The sequence below is a fragment of the Cydia pomonella genome, chromosome 24 (assembly GCF_033807575.1).
Source record: "Cydia pomonella isolate Wapato2018A chromosome 24, ilCydPomo1, whole genome shotgun sequence".
In the NCBI taxonomy this organism is placed as follows: Eukaryota; Metazoa; Arthropoda; class Insecta; order Lepidoptera; family Tortricidae; genus Cydia; species Cydia pomonella.
The window spans coordinates 2,756,481-2,777,682 of NC_084726.1; the positions used below are offsets into that span (position 1 = coordinate 2,756,481).

The 21,202-nt window shown below is 36.1% G+C and overlaps 1 protein-coding gene across 2 annotated transcripts in view; it reads left to right on the forward strand.

Moving 5' to 3' along the window:
- The window catches only part of LOC133531228 (irregular chiasm C-roughest protein-like), a 95,363-nt gene that overhangs the window by 12,588 nt on the left and 61,573 nt on the right, over positions 1-21,202 (forward strand). For both annotated transcript variants that reach the window (XM_061869374.1, XM_061869375.1), the window contains exons 4-5: positions 16,727-16,878; positions 19,474-19,565. In XM_061869374.1, coding sequence (XP_061725358.1) covers positions 16,727-16,878; positions 19,474-19,565 — 244 coding nt within the window. The remainder of the gene's footprint in view (positions 1-16,726; positions 16,879-19,473; positions 19,566-21,202) is intronic.

Consider the following 21,202-nt stretch of genomic DNA (forward strand, 5'->3'; position numbering starts at 1 on the left):
TCCACTTCGGGAAAAATTAAAAATAAAAATATTTACATAATTAAAATGAAAAATAATATTTCTCCATAAATAAGTTCCGAAAAACACGTAAATTATTCCGCGTTGCTGGAGCGAAGACCCAATTATTGACGTCTGTCATTCCCCCAGGCCGATACACTGACATATCACCAATTAATCATGTTTTATATAAAAAGGACGCATGTATTATTAACTCACCTTGCAGTTAAGCTGTTCTTGAATTAAATCTTACTTTATCGCCATATTTGATCCTCACCCCAAAGATTAGGTTCCAAATGCTGCGCGATAAAATAAGGAACCAGTATAAGGGCGTACGCTAACTGGCGCGATTGCACGGGGTTGGTGAGCGGGTAAAGGAAAAATAGTAGGTATGAGCAATGCTAACTGAGAAGCGCTGGTGGCCTAGCGGTAGTAAGAGCGTGTGACTTTCAATCCGGAGGTCGCGGATTCAAACCCCGCCTAATCCCAATGAAGCCTAGTTTACCCTCTGGGTTGGAAGGTCAGATGGCAATCGCTTTCGTAAAAACTAGTGTATACGCCAATCCTGGGGATTAGTCGTCAAGCGGACTCCAGGCTCCCATGAGCCGTGGCAAAATGCCGGGACAACGCGAGGAAGAAGAGTATGAGCAATGCTAACTGGCGTGAGCGGGTGCGACGGATTTTACCTACATCTTCTCTCATCCAGCCTTAGATTCTCAAGGTCAGGACTGGACGCACGCGGCGAGCGGGGCGGCGGGCGGCACCGCAAGCGACCGCCGCTGCCGTCCGTCCGTGCGTCCAGTCCGCGGCCATAAGGGGCCCACTGATGGTGTATTCCCATCTGTCCCGTGTGTCTATGCCCGGCAGCATAGATGGGAATAGGCCCTATACAAATCATTCCCATCTGTGCCCGCCTCTTGTATGGCGGTGGTCACGTGGGGCGGGTGCAGATGGGAATACACCCCACTGATTACCAGTTCGCCGGAGAATGGGCCTGTCAGTTATTCGCGGTTGTCTGCTTTAGCGAATAACTGGCCTTCCCTTTAGTCGAGACCCAGGTAAGCTATAGTAATAACAACAGAGCAGTTAATTACAGATTCTGGATAAAATGAGATAAGGACTTTTTCCTCCTTTTTGTAATATCCCGCTCAATGGGTATACGGATTGTTTATGTGAGGCGTTATTATGTGAAATTACAATTTGTTTTGATATTTAATTCGTTAGGTATTATAACATTTTAAGACCCACCATGCAAAATGTTTTTAACCTTAATTTATTTGGTTTATGAAAGGTCCTAATTACACTGAAAAAAATAGATAGCCGAACTGGTTTTGTAACTTTACTAAATAACTAAACTACGGTTATAAGAAAATAAACTTTGCATAAATTTACAAACTTATTTTGTAGTGTATACCCAGTACCTGAACACTGATAGCCAAACACGGTTTTGTAACATATAACACATAGTTCGCAAGTCCCAATTTTTGTGTAAACAGTAACCAAAATTTTGTTACAGTTATGCAAACCATTTCTTTCAGTGTAGAATGAAACCGAGTGTACATTAAATGTTTATTATTCAGAGCCCACTGCTGGGCCTCCCCCCTCTTTTTCCATTCGTCTCTGTTTAGTGCTGTATCTGGCAATTTCCACAAACAAGGAGTCCAAGTTATCCCGCCTTCGCCGACGATGTCTAACAGCTCCTCGGTTAGACTCGCAGGCTCCCACTCAGTGGTCATCTTGACCCACTAGTCGTCCGGCATTCGGCAGACATGACCAGCCCAATCCCATTTCAACTTAGCTTTCCGATCTACGTATATTATTTGAGTCTTAAGGGGCCCACCACTGATTAACAATTCGCCGGACGGTAACAGCCTGTCAGTTGTCAGTTGTTCGGAGCTGTCAACGTTTTGTTCTAACTGACAGGCCGTTATAGTTGTTAGATTTATAGCTGGCTCCCAACGGCTTATCCTTTGTCTATTGTTAACAAAAACCGCGCGTGCCACTACCCGCAAAAAAAGGGCCGGGTCACTTTAACCGCTTATTTAAATTACAACTCCTATGGTAATTGAAATAAAATTCAAAATGAACAAATGGAAAAATAATTTGTGATTTCTAGTGTGCTCCCTATATGGTTACTGAGTGCCAGCGAGTCGAACGTTACCGAACCGGTCTAAAATGTGTCCTCGATATGCAGAACAAAGGCGCGTTATCGGAGAGCGCAACTACACTGGTTTTTTGAGCGTTGGACTAGCCTGCGATCAGGTGCCAATTAGAATTATACGACCCTTTTTTTGCAGGTAGTGGCACGCGCGGTTTTAGTTAACAATAGGCAAAAGATTAGCTGCTCCGAGCTAGCTTCAAATCGAACGACTATACCGTCCGGCGGATTGTTAATCAGTGGGCTCCTTTAGAGCGCAGCGTGGTGTTTCGGACTCGATCCCTTAATTTAACACCTAATATGCTGCGCTCCATAGCTCTATGGCAAACCCCGAGTTTGAGCTTCTGAGTATTAAATGTTTATAAATAAATATTATAGGGACATTCTTAAGGCCAAATACTTGTATGCCACTGACGTAGTATTAAAAAAAATAAGCATAAGAACACTTCTTTGGTGGAAAATCACATTTTATTCAAAAAAATTCATAAAGGCAACCTTTTTTCAAACGTTTCTCAAACTAGAAGTTCTATTGAGTTTAATTTAAAAAACAAGTATTAGGTGTTAATCCCTTCACGTTCCTATATAGATCTTGTCTACACGACCCTTTGAAACCATATTCAATACCATTGAGCTGTCGTTTGCTTTGACAGGAGAGCCCTTTGGGTAATTGGGACAATTCAATTGCATATCCTATTTTGTAGGTACTATAAGAACACCTTGTATTATTGTGTCACACACATTGTACATGTCTTTATTGTATTCCGTTTACAAAAAGCGTAAAAATCTTTATAAAAAAAAGTAGGTAGATACAAAAATCAAATATTCTTTATTGCCCATCTCAATAGACAATAATACAGAAAACAAAATTAGATGTAAATTACAGGCGGTCTTATCGCTAAAAAGCGATCTCTTCCAGGCAACCAAAATCTGTTACATGCATACCGTGTTTGCCTGTAATTTGGTGAAAACTCAAAAAAAGAAACACTTAGGTAGCGGAAATTATTTAATTACAATTTATTTTATCTAAAAGGAAAACGTTTTAAGTTATTATATTTTATGTTTAAATCAAAATGAAGCATATAAATTACAAAATCAAGCAATGTTTACAATCTTAACGCATCAATTTCCTGTTCAAAAACAATTTATTATTCATCTTTAAACGAATCGAAATTACACGGAAATACGCAGCAGTTTAAATATTTACTCAACATAATGGGCCACAAAAAATACGCTTACAAAATGGCAGATCGCGTTTTTAAGTAGAGAATTAAATGATTATCTTCGGCGGATACTTGAAATTTGAGCATAAATCTCTTTAAATCGGGGTTATTTTTGAATTGTTTTAATGATGCTCAGTTTTGGTTGTATTTTGGATCCACTTACTGTTCTCGGAACGAAATATAATACCTATTGAGGTTTCAAAGGGTATTTTGATTATTGGTGAAGATCTCGGTTTCAGTTTGGGCAAATATGCTTTCGTGTCAGGATGATCTCCTCTGCAGCAGTGTTGGCCGAACGTTTATTAGAATTGATCAATAACCATTACAAATTGAACCGTAAACGGTAACGGACGGTTACAGTTTGCGGTTCAATTTGTAATGGTTAATGGTCAATTCTAATTAACATTCGACCAACACTGCTCTGCAGGTCGCATTTGTTAACCGATTCCCGTGAAGGGAACAAGTTTGGTAGTTATATAGATTTTTTTTGGTCGTTTCATTTTTTTGAAAATGTTCAAAATGGCAAAAATTGACATAAAGGACTTAAGCGCCAGTGTTTTTTATTGTTTAAACTTATCGCGAGGTCTACAGCTCACAGAATCACTAGATATATAGTTTATATACGAGTTTCAACAAGTTTATGTCATTGCTACATAATGAGAGGCATTAAAATACGATTGTGGGCTTATGAAACGAGCTGAAAGCTCTTTTTATAAAAACATTACACCAGTGTCAGTAGTTGTATGCCTCATTATGTGCAGTTACATATACTTCTTTATCTACACACATATTATAGGAACCTTATGTTACGATTTCCATTGCGGAATTTGATCACACACTCATTTTTTTTAAAACGTCATCTACCATCGGACTCATAGTAGAAATTAGGTCAAATCAAATTCCTTTGTTTTTCAGAGATTATCGAAATTAGAATGTCATAATTAAATCGGTATTGACGTTATTATTATGCAATAATAACATTTTCGCAGATAATTAATTTGTTGTATCTTGTAACAAAACAGTTTTGTCTTTATGCTGGTTGTAATTTGTGATTTTTGAACTCATAATAGAGGATTTGATGATATGTGTGTAGCTAAAAATATATTTAGATGAATTTTCAAACCCACATGAGACAAAACAACTTAATACACTTATAATTACAAATACTAATCAAACCAACTTCTGAAGATCTACCAACTAATTGAAACTTGAAGATTTTAGTTACAATCAAGCAGACTATTTTACATCTCAAACACATTTTAGCATTGTACAAAGAGCAACAATTATTCAATAAGATACTGTTAAAGATACGAAGTTGTAGTTAGTTTCCCGAAACTGTAGGTAACGTCTCAAGTTCAGAGTTCTTAAAGTGCTTTGATGCCTCAAAGCTTGCATGTAACGAGTTGTCTCGGTACTTTGAAGATAATAATCTGCATGGTGCAGAAATTATGAGGGTGGTGATTTTCTTAGATGTTTTACTTAAATATAGATGGATAGATGGAATACCCTTTATTGGCATACTTCAGTAAAATTATACAACTTAAGGAAAATCAATTGATTAAAGATAGAGGCAGACAACAGACGGTCTGATCGCTAATTAGTGATATTTTCTAGACAAAAAATATAAAAAATACAAGAAATTTTATTTGTTTATGACATGTCTATATACGCATAAATGTATTTATGTTACTTAGATCATAGTTTTAAAACGAATTCGGGACTTAATCGCGTAAACTTACGTTTATTATATGGCCTGACGTTTCGAACGTGACGTTACGCTTGTGGTCACAGTGGTCGTGGTGGTCTGCCTGTAACCACGATCGTAACGTCACGTTCGAAACGTCAGGCCATATAATAAACGTAAGTTTACGCGATTGAGTCCCGTATTCGTTTTAAAACTATGAACGAAAATTGTTTTGGTTTAAATCAATTTACTTAGATCAGTCAGTTAAAAATATCTTGCCATGGAAAGTGTAACAAGAAAAAGTTGTTTTCCTTATTGATATTGTCAAATTAAGACAAGGCATAATATAGCGTGTTTTAAGATTTTTAAGCTTTCCGTCATCGCGTTACTCTTTCAATTCTATTATATATTGCTTTTCCCGTACATTTCCTATATTTTCCTTAGTTTGACTAAAATTCAGCCTATAGCTTTGTGCAAACTGCTCAATCAAAATAATATTTCCAAGCTAAACGTTTCTGTGTACGACGTAAAAACCTATACAACTTAAAAATAAATACTTCCTACATAAGGCACAATTGTTTCTGTTCCTGAGCCCCGTCTCGCGAAATTGTGTTTGCCTTTAATAAATTGAAAATCTTGCTGTTCACGAGGCCTCGAGCCATCTTTTTTCCCCTTTTGCCTTTTTTCCTATCTGGAGTTTTCTTGTGTTTTAATTTGTTTAAAATATTTTCATTAGGATTTTCTGTTTCATTTATCTTGGTCTCTTTCATCTCGTAATTAATTGAAGGTAATGGTTTAAGGATATACTTTGACGTGCTTTTGATGTTATTCGTTATTTTTAAATTATTTTCATATATCTGATGAAAAAATATCAATTGCGTTATAGCCATATATATGCATATGAAAAAGTTTTTTTCTTGGACAAGTATATAACAGAAATTGATGAACACATTCTGTCTCCAAAGAAACAAACATCATAAATTTAACGACGTAATTATTTCGAAACATTAATGTCCCTCGATGGAAAATTTAAAGTTTCACTATACCTAAACAACTGTTTTTCTTCTATTTATTCTACATTATCAATTTAAAAATATATATTGATATTTAACATTTTATTATTAAAAAGTATTTTAAAACACATTTACTTAGCTTAAAGCGTCACCTTCGAAATTTTCAGAAATCAAATACGAAAATCGAACAATCCCTTTCTCAAATTTAAGACGATTCTGATAACTCAAACATCGTTAATCTGAATCGCTATTCAAGCTTGACATTACAATTGTTCGCTACCCCTGACCCATTCAACTAAATTAATTAGGCTGGATATCGTGACATTTATGCGAATTCTTAATAAGCCGTCTTAGAAATTTTACACAGCTTCGATCCTTTTGGCCTCTGCCGAATCGTGCCCTATTCAAATGCAAAAGGCCTGAGAAATTAATTTACATAGCCCTTTGTGCGTACTGTAACTGGTACCTTTTGATAAATTCTCCTTCTATTCGAAATGTCTCTGTTAGAAATTTCTTATCGCTACTTCGGGCTCTTATGGCCCATTCAGCTTTTGTTTCAGGGTTTAGGGTTAACTTTGTATTTCTTAAGTAATCGAGGGTACCGCGTACATTTTCTTTGATCGTTATCCCTAAGCCGTTAAGTAAATTTGGATCTTGTTTTAAGTAAAACGGTTGAAGGTTCCGGGCGAATTTGAGTTTACAAGAGATACTGCCAGGGATTACGGGAACAATGAAAGAAGTTTTCTAAGTAGCTTTTCGATTTAGGCTTTTGACTTTTCAAGGATTATCGCCAACGTACTTGCCCAATTTATTGAATAATCTCGTATAAGGAATAAAATCAATGATAGGCCAAAACTTAAACAATGAGATTTATTTATTGACTCTGTACATTTTTATTATACAGTACGAATTTAATGAATAAATAAAGAATGAAAATGGGCTCGAAAAATAAAAAAGGGTTTAAGAACAGAACCTTGTCAGTGAGATAAAATTACCTGTGATTCCCTAGTGAATCTTCTTGTATTCTTTCTCATAAATTAAGTTTATCACTGTCCAATTAAATAGAATGCATAAGGAAGAAAGTCCAAAGGGACTGATATTTCAACTTTAAAAGATATTAACGTGACGGCACGTTGCATCGGCCATGATTAGTGATTCCCGAAATGTTGTTATGTTCCTCCCTATGCTATGTCCGGGACATAGCTCGTCCGCATGCTATGTCCCGAATAATGCTGCGAGAATGGGTTAACTAATGATATACATAAGCATCGAAAACTATAATTTTATATATTATACGAGTATGTGTCGACAGCTGCTCGTAAAGTTCCTGTGTAATGTTTTGACGGTAGTCACATTTCACCAATAAATAGGTAGGATTGGTTCGTTAGGTTGCTTTGCTTCAGATACCCGAAGGCCAAACCGTCCAGAAGTCGACTCAGGGAACCAGACTATGAATTTTACGTTTCACGATATGCCTAAGAATTTCATGATCTGCCGGATATTACAATCCACCGCCGACATACACCGATCTTTTATCATATTTAATGATATACCAAGTACGACATTAAGAATTTATTGGCGCAGCAAAAATCTTACTTCTTCCTCGCGATGTCTCGGCATTTTGCCATGGCTCATGGGAGCCTGAGGTCCGCTTGCAACCAATCCCGAGATTTGGTGTAGGCATTAGTTTTTACGAAAGCGACTGCCATCTGACCTTTCCACCCAGAGTTCTTTGGTCCGTTTTCATAACTATGGTTTTCGTAACTGGCTGCCAAAGAAGATTTATTTTTTCTGTTTCATAATTAATTATCAAACAAGAATTCACTTTCTGCTTTCGTAATCGAGTATTTTTTCTTCGTTCGTAATTAATTATCAAAACTTATTACTTTTTATTTTTTCATAATTGGACATTTTCGTGTGATACACTTAGTACCTTTTTCATGTAAAACGATACACACCTTTTTTTAAGAAAGACAAATTTAATGTTATTTATATACTTAGAATCATGAGCTGATTCCATCCTCCTACGAAAAAGTAGGCATATTTCTGAAAATTTTCATACATTTCACTTTGTTTTCCATAGTCCATTCCGTAACCGCCGTACAACGCGTTTGAAAAATTGTAACGGAACCTAAAAATAAAACTTAGGACGCTTTCTTTCTCCTAGTAGGATAGAAAAGAAAGAGCGAGATCCTAAGTAGGAAAATCATCAAACTGGAAAATAGTACATTGTGCAACATGGGGCGTATGTTAATTAATTATTAATTTATTACGCCCCGAGTTACACACAAAAATTAATATATATAAATTAAAGTAGATGATTTACAATATTCTTATTTTTATTTTCTCTAATTTACTGTAGGGATATCTATGTAGGTACTTTTATTGTATCTAAGTTTTTTAAAATCAAAATTGGTACAGAAAGAGCCTGGATGTTGCTCTCTTCTCTTTTGTAGTCAATTTACCCAGTCAATAACGAAAGTTAATAACGAAACTCGATTACTAAAAGAGTAATAAATTCTTGTTTGATAACTAATTACGAAGCAGCGAAAAATAATTTATATTTCGTAGCCAATCCAGGGGAAAACAGAAAAAAAATCTTATTTCATAACCAGTTACGAAACTCGATTACGAAACCAGAAAGTAAATTCTTGTTTGATAATTAATTATGAAATAGGAAAAATTAATCTTCTTTGGCAGCCAGTTAAGAAAACTATAGTTATGAAAACGGACCAAAGGAATAGTAAACTAGGCCTTATTGGGATTAGTCCAGTTTCCTCACAATGTTTTCCTTCACTGAAGAGCAACGGTAAATAATCAAATGATATTTCGTACATAAGTTCGGAAAAACTCTTTGGTACGAGCCGGGGTTTGAACCAGCAACCTTCGGATTGCAAGTCGCGCACTCTTACCACTAGGCTACCAGCGCATAAAAATAAACACAGCAACTAAAATAAATGCTACTTACAAAGAAACTAAATCAGAATAACAAAGAAAACGTCTTAAAGAAAATGAACAATTTACATGAGGCTAATAGAAGAACTTTGTTTTTATCAACCAGGCACAACGGACAACTGGCTTGCGGCAAAATTGTACAACTTTGCACTATTTAACTTGCAAACTTTGAAACAGAAACTTCCATAGGAAACTATCTGAAGAACCGACTTTCATTGTCTTTATTTCTCATTCTCTTTGGATTATTAAATTGTGTTCAAATCCCAAGTTGCCGAGACAACCCAAATATAGCGCTGACTTATTGAATTGAACTACATTTATTAGACAAAGAAGTTTCGCAAAGGACTTGTTTATTCCTGTAAATATTCGATTTTGATTAAACATTTTGAGCTGGAGTTGATGCTTGCTCAATTCGTGTAAATCCAGTTCAGAGTTCTTTTTTTCTGAGAGGTTTGAAGAGAGATGCAACACAAATATTTAGGTAATGGAAGTGAATTGCCAGCCATGAAATAAAATCTCTGTATTTTTTTTTGTTATACCGAGAACAAGGTGCAACATAATTTAAGAAATTAAGGTGAAGAGAATTCTCAGCACAATATATTATTAAGAAATTTTCGAGACGTTGACAATGCGTTTCAACAAGACTGAGAAGTAAAATGAGAGCAGATGTTTTTTTTATATCAAACATTATGTAAATATGGAAATGACAAGACGTAGAATAATTAATTAATAAATATTATAGGGACATTAATAAGCTTAATAAGGTTTGTGTTGTGGGTACTTAGACAACGATATATATAATATACACATACTTAAATACATAGAAAATATCCATGACTCAGTAACAAATACCTGTGCTCATCACACAAATAAATGCTCTTACCGGGATTCGAACCCAGGTGAGGTGTGTGTAGTAGTGTAAGATATAGATATACATAAGTTGACGATGTATGTTGAGTTAGTTACAATACAGACGCTCGCGAGTAAGCACTTGTGTTTGATTTCACCTCTGAGCCCCATACATGCCACATGGCGACCGTGACCTCGAGCGCGGGCTCCGCCGGGCCGCACGATGTTAGTGTCAGCGTTTTCGCCGCCTCAGTGTTAGCGTGATTATTACAATATGGGCTGCGTAAGCGACAGTACTGCAGACTATTAATACGATTATGGACAATTTTCGTGTAGAAAAAATACAGTAACTCAGGCGTGATGGGGCAAGGATACAGCAAACAGGAGAAAGAGGTTGTGATCACCCAGAATGCGGTTGGATCGAATGATGCGACGGGCACGAGCGAGCATCACACAAAGGTCAATAACATCCTTATAAGCGTTCTTTTCGTCGTACTCGCCCTCATCGGTTGCTGCGTCCTGTACAAGTTTTTCAAGAAGGCACAGCAAAAATACATACACAAAGAAGTCAGGAGAGAAGTTTGGGCACGATTGCAAGCTAGGCTGTCCATGAGGAAGTCAGTTCCGGCCAAGGACGACGAGGAGGAAGGCGCATAAGCGGTGGATGAAAGCGCGGCGTTCTACGTATAGTGTGTGTGTGAAGTGAAAAGTGTCGGGAGTGAAAAGCGTCGGGAATGTTAAGGGTATGAATTTAGAATTACAGACTATATATAATAAGTTAGAAAATATACGCATACACCTACGAAAATTAGGCGAGGCTAGAAGGCAACTAAAACAAGGTCAGGAAAAAATTGACAATGCACAGTTGATATATGAGGACTACCAATCTTTAATCACTTCTGTTAATTTAGATGATCTGTCTGAGTACGAGGAGTGTTATATTTTAGAATTATTATGTGGAAAAATAGATAAAGCTTATAGTAAAATTTTACAATATAAAGTTTTAGAGTGTGTAACCGAAAAACCAATTAAAATGGAGAAAAAATTCGAAATAAAAGAAGCGAACAGCTTAATACCTATTTTGGACGGCAAGGAGGAGACCGTGGAAAAAATGATCTCCGGTATTGAAATGCTAGACAGTATATTGAACGAAAATTGCGAGAAAAAATTACTAATTTCATTTGTCCTTAAAACAAGAATTAATAAAATTGCGCAACTAAAACTTAAATCGAGTTATGAAACTGTTGTCGATTTAGTGACTGATCTACAAAAATATTTGTTGCCGAAGAAATCCGCAGTCTCTTTACTTGAACAATTAAATAACATAACACAGCGCGATATGTCTATTACTCAATATGGTGATAAGATCGAGGAGTTGTTCATTGGCCTAACGATAGCGCAAGCCGACGGGAAGCCCGAGGCGCGCGATGTCCTTAGACCAATCAACGAGTCCTTAGCTATAAAGAAATTCACGGACGGTTTGAGGAACCGCCGTCTTAGTACCATTTTAGCAGCCCGAGAATACACAGAATTAAAAGAAGCTGTCAGAGCTGCCCAAGACGAGGAGCTGGCGCGACCCCAGCCCGAGCCAGTAGTCATGAACATGAACTACGGCTACAGAAGAGGTTTCCAGCAGCCACAGCGCTACGGCTGGCGTGGGCGCGGGCCCACCAGCTACCAACCCAATCGAGCCAGAGCCTACCACAGCCCATGGATACCACGCTATCCCACTAATAGAGGTACTGTACCTAGTAATAATTTTCACAGGGGCCGTGGACAACGTACGAATTTTAGGGGACATCCCAGTACTCGCAGGAGTCGTGGACACCGCGGAAACGTGTATACATATACACACGAGCCGCAGACCCCCCACAGTTCGACAAGTAACGAGACAGACAGAGTTCAGTTTTTTCGAGCATAAAGTTTTAACTATATGTGACGGATTAGACTATGTAAATTTTACTGTAGGTGGAAAAAATCTTATTCTTATGATTGACAATGGCGCAAGTATATCAATTTTACAACAAAGTAACGTTCCCACAGAATCGCAGATATATGAGAAGGGTACTATTATATCAGGAGTAGGTGGCAGTATTACTAGTAAACAAGTGGCGGACGTGACTTTACATGACGGAAATACGATACAGATTAGGCATAGGTTTCACGTTTTGCAAGATCAGGATATGCCGTGTCATGCGGACGGAGTACTTGGTTTAGACTTCATGCGAACTTATAATGCGATCATAGACTTAACAAAGGACGAGCTTACTTTGCATTATGGAAATCAAAGGTGTGTGTTACGAATACAAAGAAGTAATGAAAACGAAACTTGTTTATCTTTGCCAGCGAGAAGTGAGTCTATACATTTAATTAGAGTAAAATCATTCGATTTAGGAAAGGATTACGTTATAAACTCCGAAAAATTGGCCGAAAATGTATTTTTGGCGGGAAGTATAAGTAGAGTTAAGCAAAGTAGAATACCAGTGCGAATTTTAAATACAAGTGACGAAAACATAAAATTACCTATTTTTGAACCTATTTTAGATAATTTGAGTGATTATAACATTTGTAACTTTCAAAAATGCGACAACGGAGTAGAAAGGGTTAAAAGGTTATTGTCGTCTTTAAAGTTAAATCATTTAAATGACGAAGACAGAAAACTTATAGAGTCAATATGTGCCAAATACGCCGATGTTTTTTATTTAGATGGGGATAAATTAGGAACTACGAATGTATCGACCCAAAGTATCACTGTGAAACCGGACACGAAACCCATATATACGAAACCGTATAGGTTGCCAGCGTCGATGAAATCGGAGGTTAATAGGCAGGTCGATCAAATGATTAAAGACGATATAATTGAAGAATCTAAAAGCGATTGGAATAGTCCGATACTATTAGTACCGAAAAAGTCTGACAACAATACAAAGAAATGGCGTTTAGTCATCGACTACCGAAAAGTAAACAATGTTATCCAGGACGATAAATTTCCACTGCCAAATATTACCGATATTTTAGATTCCCTGTCAGGTGCAATATATTTCAGCCATCTTGATTTACAGCAGTCTTATTATCAAACAGCATTGGACGAAGACAGTAGGAATATAACTTCGTTTTCATCAGGTCAAGGTCAATTCCGTATGAAAAGGCTCCCAATCGGCCTCAAAATCAGTGCCAGTGCATTTTCCCGGGTAATGTCAATAGCAATGTCAGGACTTTCATATGAAAAGTGTTTTATTTACATGGACGATCTAGTTGTTTTCGGCAGAAACATGGACCAACACAATAGAAACTTAATCGACGTATTAGAAAGATTACGTAAGGTCAACTTGAGAGTAAACCCCCAAAAATGTGATTTTCTGAAAAAACAACTACTTTATTTAGGGCATGTAGTATCAGCGGAAGGCGTGTTACCAGATCCGCAAAAAACTAAAGTTTTAGAGAATTACCCAACACCAACAAACAGTGATGAAGTTAGGAGATTCGTAGCCTTTTGCAACTACTATAGGAAATTTATTCCAAATTTCGCAGAAATAACATTACCATTGAACAAATTATGTAGGAAAAATATACCATTTCAATGGACAGAGGAATGCCAAAATTCGTTTAATAAATTAAAAGAGAAACTTATTACTCCCCCTATCTTACAATACCCAGATTTTACATCAGAAAATGAGTACTTTTTGAAAACAGATGCATCCTCAAGGTCAATCGGTTCGGTACTATGTAACAAAGATCAGAGACCTATAGCTTATGCTAGTAGACCCTTGAATAAAGCCGAGTTAAATTACCCTGTCATTCAAAAGGAGCTTTTAGCAATCGTCTGGAGTGTACGCTATTTTAGACCTTATTTATTTGGAAAACAGTTCACAATAATGACGGACCACAGACCACTCTTATACCTTTTCAGCATGAAGGATCCGTCAAGTAGATTAATTAAATTTAGATTGCAATTAGAGGAATATGACTATAAAATAGTATATATAAAAGGAAGTTCGAACGTAGTGGCAGACGCGTTAAGTAGAATTTCAATTTCGTCCGACGAATTAAAAAGTATGAGCGAACAAGTTACAGTTATGACAAGGAAACAGAGTAAAAAGTTGAGGCAAGAGGAGGAGTTGTGTGACGAGAGTGTAGGAGATCTTAGTATACCCGAGAATTCAAGGTCTGATCAGCCGAGAATTGCGGAAATATTAAGAAAACCTAATGACTCAATAGAAATGTTGTTTGAATCAGAACACGAGTTAAGAAAATTAAGAAAAAATAAGTTAATAACTAGAGAAAAAAATTGTTTCGCGTACGCAAGGGATAAAAAACGTCTCTACATAAACCTTAACTATATGTCTCATTTCACGCGAGCCGTATTTGTGAATATGTTGAGTGATTTCTGTAGAAATATAAATATAGACGAGTTATGTATGATAAAAAATGATAAAAACGCGTTATTTATAAAAACATTGTTAAATGAAATAAAAACGATGAAAGACTGGTCCGGACCGCGAATAAAAATCCTAGGAAATATAATCCGAATAGATGACAAAGACGAGAGACGAGTTATCATTAACGACTATCATTTACTACCAACCAGCGGACATGCCGGCGTTCGCCGAATGGTTAGTAACATCAAGTCTAAATATTATTGGTCAACTTTAGAGAGTGACGTCAGAGACTTCGTGAAAAAATGCAGTAAATGTCAAGTAACAAAGTACTCTAAAAATATACGACAACCTATGGTTATCACGACAACAGCGTCGTCAGCATTCGAGAAAATATACCTCGACTTGCTTGGACCGCTAGACACCGATACGGAAGGTAATAAGTACATCCTAACGTTGCAATGCGAGCTAACGAAATACATTGAAGCTTACCCATTGCAACGCAAGGATGCGATTAGCGTAGCAAAAACTCTAGTTAGTAATTTTATATTAAGATACGGTATTCCAGGTATGATATCAACGGACCGAGGTACCGAGTTTATGTCATCCACTATGGAAGAAGTATGTAAGTTATTAAAAATAAATAAGATTAATTCGACCGCTTATCACCACCAATCGATAGGTGCTTTGGAAAATATGCACAAACATTTAGCCGCTTTTATGAGAATTCAGTGCGATGGTCACCCGGACACATGGTGCGATTGGCTACCGTTCTGGTGCTTTGCATACAATACAACAGTACATTCAATTACAAAGTATACCCCATTTGAATTGGTTTTCGGAAAGAAATGTCAAATCCCTAGTAATCTGATTAAAACTGTACAACCACTGTATAATCCCGATAATTATGCTCTACAATTAAAATACAGACTACAAATAGCTCATAAGGATGCCAAGGAAAATTTGTTAAAATCTAAGGAATTACGAAAAAAATATTATGATAAGTTATCTAACTCAGTGACTTATAAAAAGGATGATCTAGTTTTGATTAAGTCAGAAACTGGAAAAAAATTTGATAATCTTTTTAAAGGACCTTTTAAAGTGATTGAGGACGATGGAGTAAATGTTAAGTTAGAAATAGATGGTAAGATCGATCTTGTTCATAAAAATAGGACTAAGATTTTTAACCAGTGACTCATGTGTCACTGCTCTTTTTTTTTTTTTTTGTCATGTTGTGTTAACATTAATAGTTTGACTTTATGTAAACATATTTCATAATTGTGTTTTGTTGTACTATCGATATGTTTAGATTTCTTTAAATAAATCAAAATGTTTGATAGTGTATACATAGTTTTATATTAAAAAAAAATTAATTTACATTAATTTTTTTTTTCTCAACAACCCCCCAGATGAGGTGTGTGTAGTAGTGTAAGATATAGATATACATAAGTTGACGATGTATGTTGAGTTAGTTACAATACAGACGCTCGCGAGTAAGCACTTGTGTTTGATTTCACCTCTGAGCCCCATACATGCCACACAGGACCATCGGCTTCAAATTATTTTTTGAAAAATACGTAAACATGCAACCAATAAAAATCATTACATTGAAACTATAAGCAGTAATCTCATTAAATACACGCCCACAAACATTAGTTTACTTTATTTAATTATTACTACCGTTATTTACCTATCCTGTGTACAATTTAATAAAATAAAAGTATGTGTTCCAAATTTATTTCAGCAAGTAATCATAGTTAAACTAGGACATGAAATTGTACTGCCTATATTAAAATAAAAATACCAAGAAACTTAGCTAATTTCTAAACTTGAAGAACAAATGTAGTTTCGCTATTAGAATCGATCTTTCTATTTATAGTTCTAAGGTCAGAGTCACTCTGTATTTTAATCAGAATTTTCTGGGTGGATTAACAAGGGTAATACGTACCCTACCTTTGTATATAGAATTTTTAAGGAGCTGGAAATTTATTAGCAACGTTTCATAATTTTGAACATCTTCTAAGCTTTCATTACTTTCGAAGAATAACAGTCAAAAAGAGGTACATTTTAAACTACATTAAAATATCTTGATACTTATTATAACGAAGCGTAGAAAACACAGCAATATAAATACAAACAGATTTGTTTATTGAATTAACGTTCCCAAATTATACGATAAAGCAAATGACCTAACCACTATAAATTAATTTACTGAAACCCACAACAACCCATTTTTAGCCGCCAGATTATCAAATAATTACACTGACCACCATTTAAAGACAACCCTGAATTAGGTTACAAATACAACTACACTTACATAAATGAGAATAATTTATGAAAGGTCTTAATTAGCAGCCTTATAACATTGAAAAACTACCTTAAGCTTTCAGTGTTAAGGTTCATTTTTGATCTAGCAAGGTAGAGGATATATGCGCTTTTGGAAATCACTGCTCAAATTAAAATGGTTTGTACAGGGGAGCCGGCTATTAGGTCACGGTACGCCCGCCTGACTGTCCTTGTACCACCCGAACCGCCGAGAATCCTGCAAGGGAACTTCTACTCTACGACAGAAGACAGAAACATCATTTTAGAATGCGAGTCCGTCGGAGGAAAACCCCCAGCTGAGGTGAGTGAAAAATTCTGGATTGGCTTACGTTGATGACATTTTTGTTGGTACTGAATGAAATTCCCAGCGATTCTTTCGGTGAAATTGGGTTTCTGGGAAATGTATGCCGATATTTAGGTTTACATTGGGGTTTTTGCAAGCGGCAGATGAAGGTTTGAATAAATATGAAAAGGCTTTTGTAAACCAGAAAATTACTTGCGATTTTTTCGATATGCCAATATAGGTATATAAAATATGACTTTACTTCTTTTCTATTATTAAGAGGCTTTATAGAAAAGTAATTGGTATAATATTTTACGTGGGCCTTCTGAAAACCTCTCAATCACACAAGTACAATAAATAATAAGTAAGTAGAATAAAAAAATACCATTTTAATTTTTTCTTTGCTTCTGAATAGGTATTTTAGTGGATTCCATTCCGTACAGCCTATCTAGAATCATAAAAGTAAAAACCAATTCAATATTATCAATTAGTCCTGTTGAAACACATGCAACTGGACAGCAAGACCATTGCACACATTTTCAAGACTTGATTATTTTTACGATTCTAAACAAATATGCTGTTGACAATATGGAATCTACTAAAATATTGACGAGCGAAGAGAAAATTAAAGTGTCAAATTTTCTATATGGTGAAACAACACCATATTTCGGTAATACATTCACTACTTAAATGTTCATATTCGATAGCACATTACGAGTACTAAAAGCATGAATAATACATAGCATTCCAATTTATTAACGCCAATCCTATTAACATAGTAATCAATAATACAGCAAACTAAACAAAATTAGCTAATGATCAAAGCACTCCGACTCCAAGTTCCATTAAACTAATTACATTACAAGAAACACGGATTAACTATACTCTCTACTTTGCTTAGAACATTTAACGTTTCTTCAAATTCTACAATCACTGAATAATAATGAAGTTATCCATTATTATTCACAAAACGGCATTTTTAATAACTTAAAAAATTGCCTCCGGCATTTTTAAGACATTATCTTAGGGACTGAGGAAAAGCTGGCTGAATATCATTATTAACGTTTTCTAGATGCGCTAGTTAAGTCTAATTTAAGTAATTAACAATGTGTAGGTACATCGTGTAATTTTAAATCCGTCTTATATTCAACTTCATTTTTATAAGCAAATTCTTTAAAAGGAAATTTTTGTAAACCTTCAATCTCCTTTTCATTATTATCTTTTGCTTTTATTAGCTTTGATTCAATTCGATCGTAAAAGCAACATTGTTTCCACATGCCGATTCCCCTTTTAAAACTTCGTCATTCCAACCCTCAGTCAATTCTATTTTACCGTTATAAATCTTTGTACTTGTCCCAAAGGTCCTCTAAGCTACGCTACATCGTTTTCAATTTTAAGTCCTAATTGTATGAACTCTCATGGGTATACCTATTCACTTAACCGGATTAAATAAATAGAATACGTCGACACCAGCAACATAAATTGGACGTTTATGTAAACAGACAGTATTTCTTTGAAGTGAAGCTTATCTCCCATAGGCAAATATGTCAGGGTATTTTGCGAGGAATCTTTATTCCATGATTACATTTCCATGTTAAGGCTGGTCAAATTCAGCGAGTTTTTCCTTTAAAATTGTTTCTTTAGGCGTCTCGTGGGTATCGGTTACAAATGTGAGGAAAATTTAACTTTTATGCTTGATAAATTTGTCCCGAGTTTCTGTTTTCGAAATTTTGTCTTTGTGTCAAAACTTTGAGTTTATTATTGATTTCTTCTGCTTGTCTGGAATTTTATTTGGAACGCTTGTCCCATTTTTTATCGCACCACTTACATATTGTACCCGTTCCTCTCAATTTAAATGTGGAATTTTTTAAATGGAACAGAATATTTGTTTCGAGTTTAAAACAAAACCATTACTCTATTTCGAATACTGATTGATATCAATTTCACGGTAAAACGCCTCCGTTAGGAGGTTCAATTTCACATTCGCAATCAAATCGAATTGCAGTCAATTTTTTATAGCACGTAAGGTTATCGTAGCCTATGGAGGCCTGCAACTCCACCAGTTTAAAGGGATGAATAAAATTTTGCGAGAATAATAAATATACAAACAATTGGATGAGTTTTCAAATTTGTGTTAGGGCTGTATAAACCTCTAGCTTTGTTTTCTAGATTTCTTGTTATTCTTAATGAGACCTAAGTTAAACTCATAGTGAAAAGAATCATTCATAATTTTAATATTATCTTTTTAGATCTACAAGATTCAGTAATTTATGTTTCAATGACTCAGCTGTAAAGATGACAAGCTAAAACAGTTCGGGTCTGACACTTTAGTTTTCTGTAGAAAACATCACGTGATCACCGATCATCCGCCATAGAAAACGAAGTGTCGGATTCTCGGCTCGGACCCGGATCGTTCTAGCCTGAGTCATCATTTATGCGTCTTTCCTACGGACACAGTCAATAAACTTTAAAGACATGATCAAGCTTTTACTCCTTAAAAAAATATTATAAAAGTATTCAATTTACTATCTGTTTGAAAAGCTCATTTTCCGGCACGTTTTTATCACAAATATATGTTCGAGATAAATAGCTCATGTATATACATGTTCACAGATAACCTGGGTGGACAGCAACGCCGGCGTGTTGACACAAGGCGTAACATACACTGTGGAGCCTTTGTCGGATGGTCAACGGTTCACGGCTAGGTAAGTAACAAGCAAGCAAGACATATGTACACGTCTGGTGTACTAATACAGGGTAGTGGAACCTCGATAACATGACCCTGAGAAGCAATTCTTTTTTAAATTCAATACAAATCGAATATCATTTATTTTCTATCAACTAAGGCCCTTAGATCCATGCCTTACAGACTAACATACAAATCTTAAATGGTAAAAATCATTCATACAAATCTCAAATGGTGAAAATCATTTTACTGACATCTGCGTGACAGACCTCTTTCGGTGTAGGATATAACAGATTTCTACGGAACTGACGAAATACCACACATTAAATAAAATGCGATTTCTATACCTTCAAAGATTAAGAGACAACATCACCACTCGAATCATTTCTTGTTATTAAGACGAATTCAACGAATCCCTTTGCGGTAATCCAGTAAATACAAATTTTACCTTCATAACTCGAAGACTAAATTGGACGTCTACTATAACTCAAAACATCACGTTTTCATTTATCAGTTCCATATCTCGATGATGATGATGATGTGAAGCGCTGGTGGCCTAGCGGTAAGAGCGTGCGACTTGCAATCCGGAGGTCGCGGGTTCAAACCTCAGCTCGTACCAATGAGTTTTTCGGAACTTATTTACGAAATATCATTTGATAAATACCAGTCGCATTTCGGTGACTTCGGTCGCTTTCGTAAAAACTAGTGCCTACGCCAAATCTTGGGATTAATTGTCAAGCAGACCCCAGGCTCCCAAGAGCCGTGGCAAAATGCCGGAACAACGCGAAGAAAATTAGAACCTATAATAACCTCTTTTAGTTGAAACCTATAAGACGAAAACTCGTTAACACGAAATATTCGGAGTTTCCCTCGAGATTCCTGTTATCGAGGTTCCGTTGAACCCAATACCAAAGGAGATCTTAAACTATTTGTGATTCTGCAAACATAACTCAGAGAAATATATTAGCAATAGAGCTACTGAGACCTAGAGGGGCATATACCAAAAGGGGTCTTATTCTACAAATACAAACATAACTACAGCAAAAGGGTCGTAGAGCCGTGAATAATTTGCAATACAAACAGAGTAATACAAATGTCTGTTGAATACTTCTACATAATGGCCGATTCTCTCTGCTTATCGATTTCATTTTGTTTAGATACAACCTATCTATTGTGACAGTCCTTTAAAGTTCATTACTAATGCCCAGGACTGAACCTAGGAAATTCCAGATCCTTTGGGCCGTAATGTTCTGGACCTCATAGGGCTGCAATACGTGCCGCCCTAAGTGGGTACTTTTTAGGGTTCCGTACCCAAAGGGTCAAACGGGACCCTATTACTGACACTCCGCTGTCCGTCTGTCCGTCCGTCCGTCCGTCTGTCACCAGGCTGTATCTCGTGAACTGTGATAGGTAGTTAGCCAGTTGAAATTTCTACAGATTATGTATTTCTGTTGCCGCTATAACAACAAATACTAAATGGTACGGAACCCTTCCTGTGCGAGTCCGACTCGCACATGGCCGATTATTTTTAAATATTAAGGTTTTATTTAGATTCAGACTGCACCAGCATTACTTATCGATGTTTGTGCTCCGATTTTTGATATTTGCGGCAGTAATGTTAAAATCAATGTAAATGTCTCGATCGAAATTTTTATT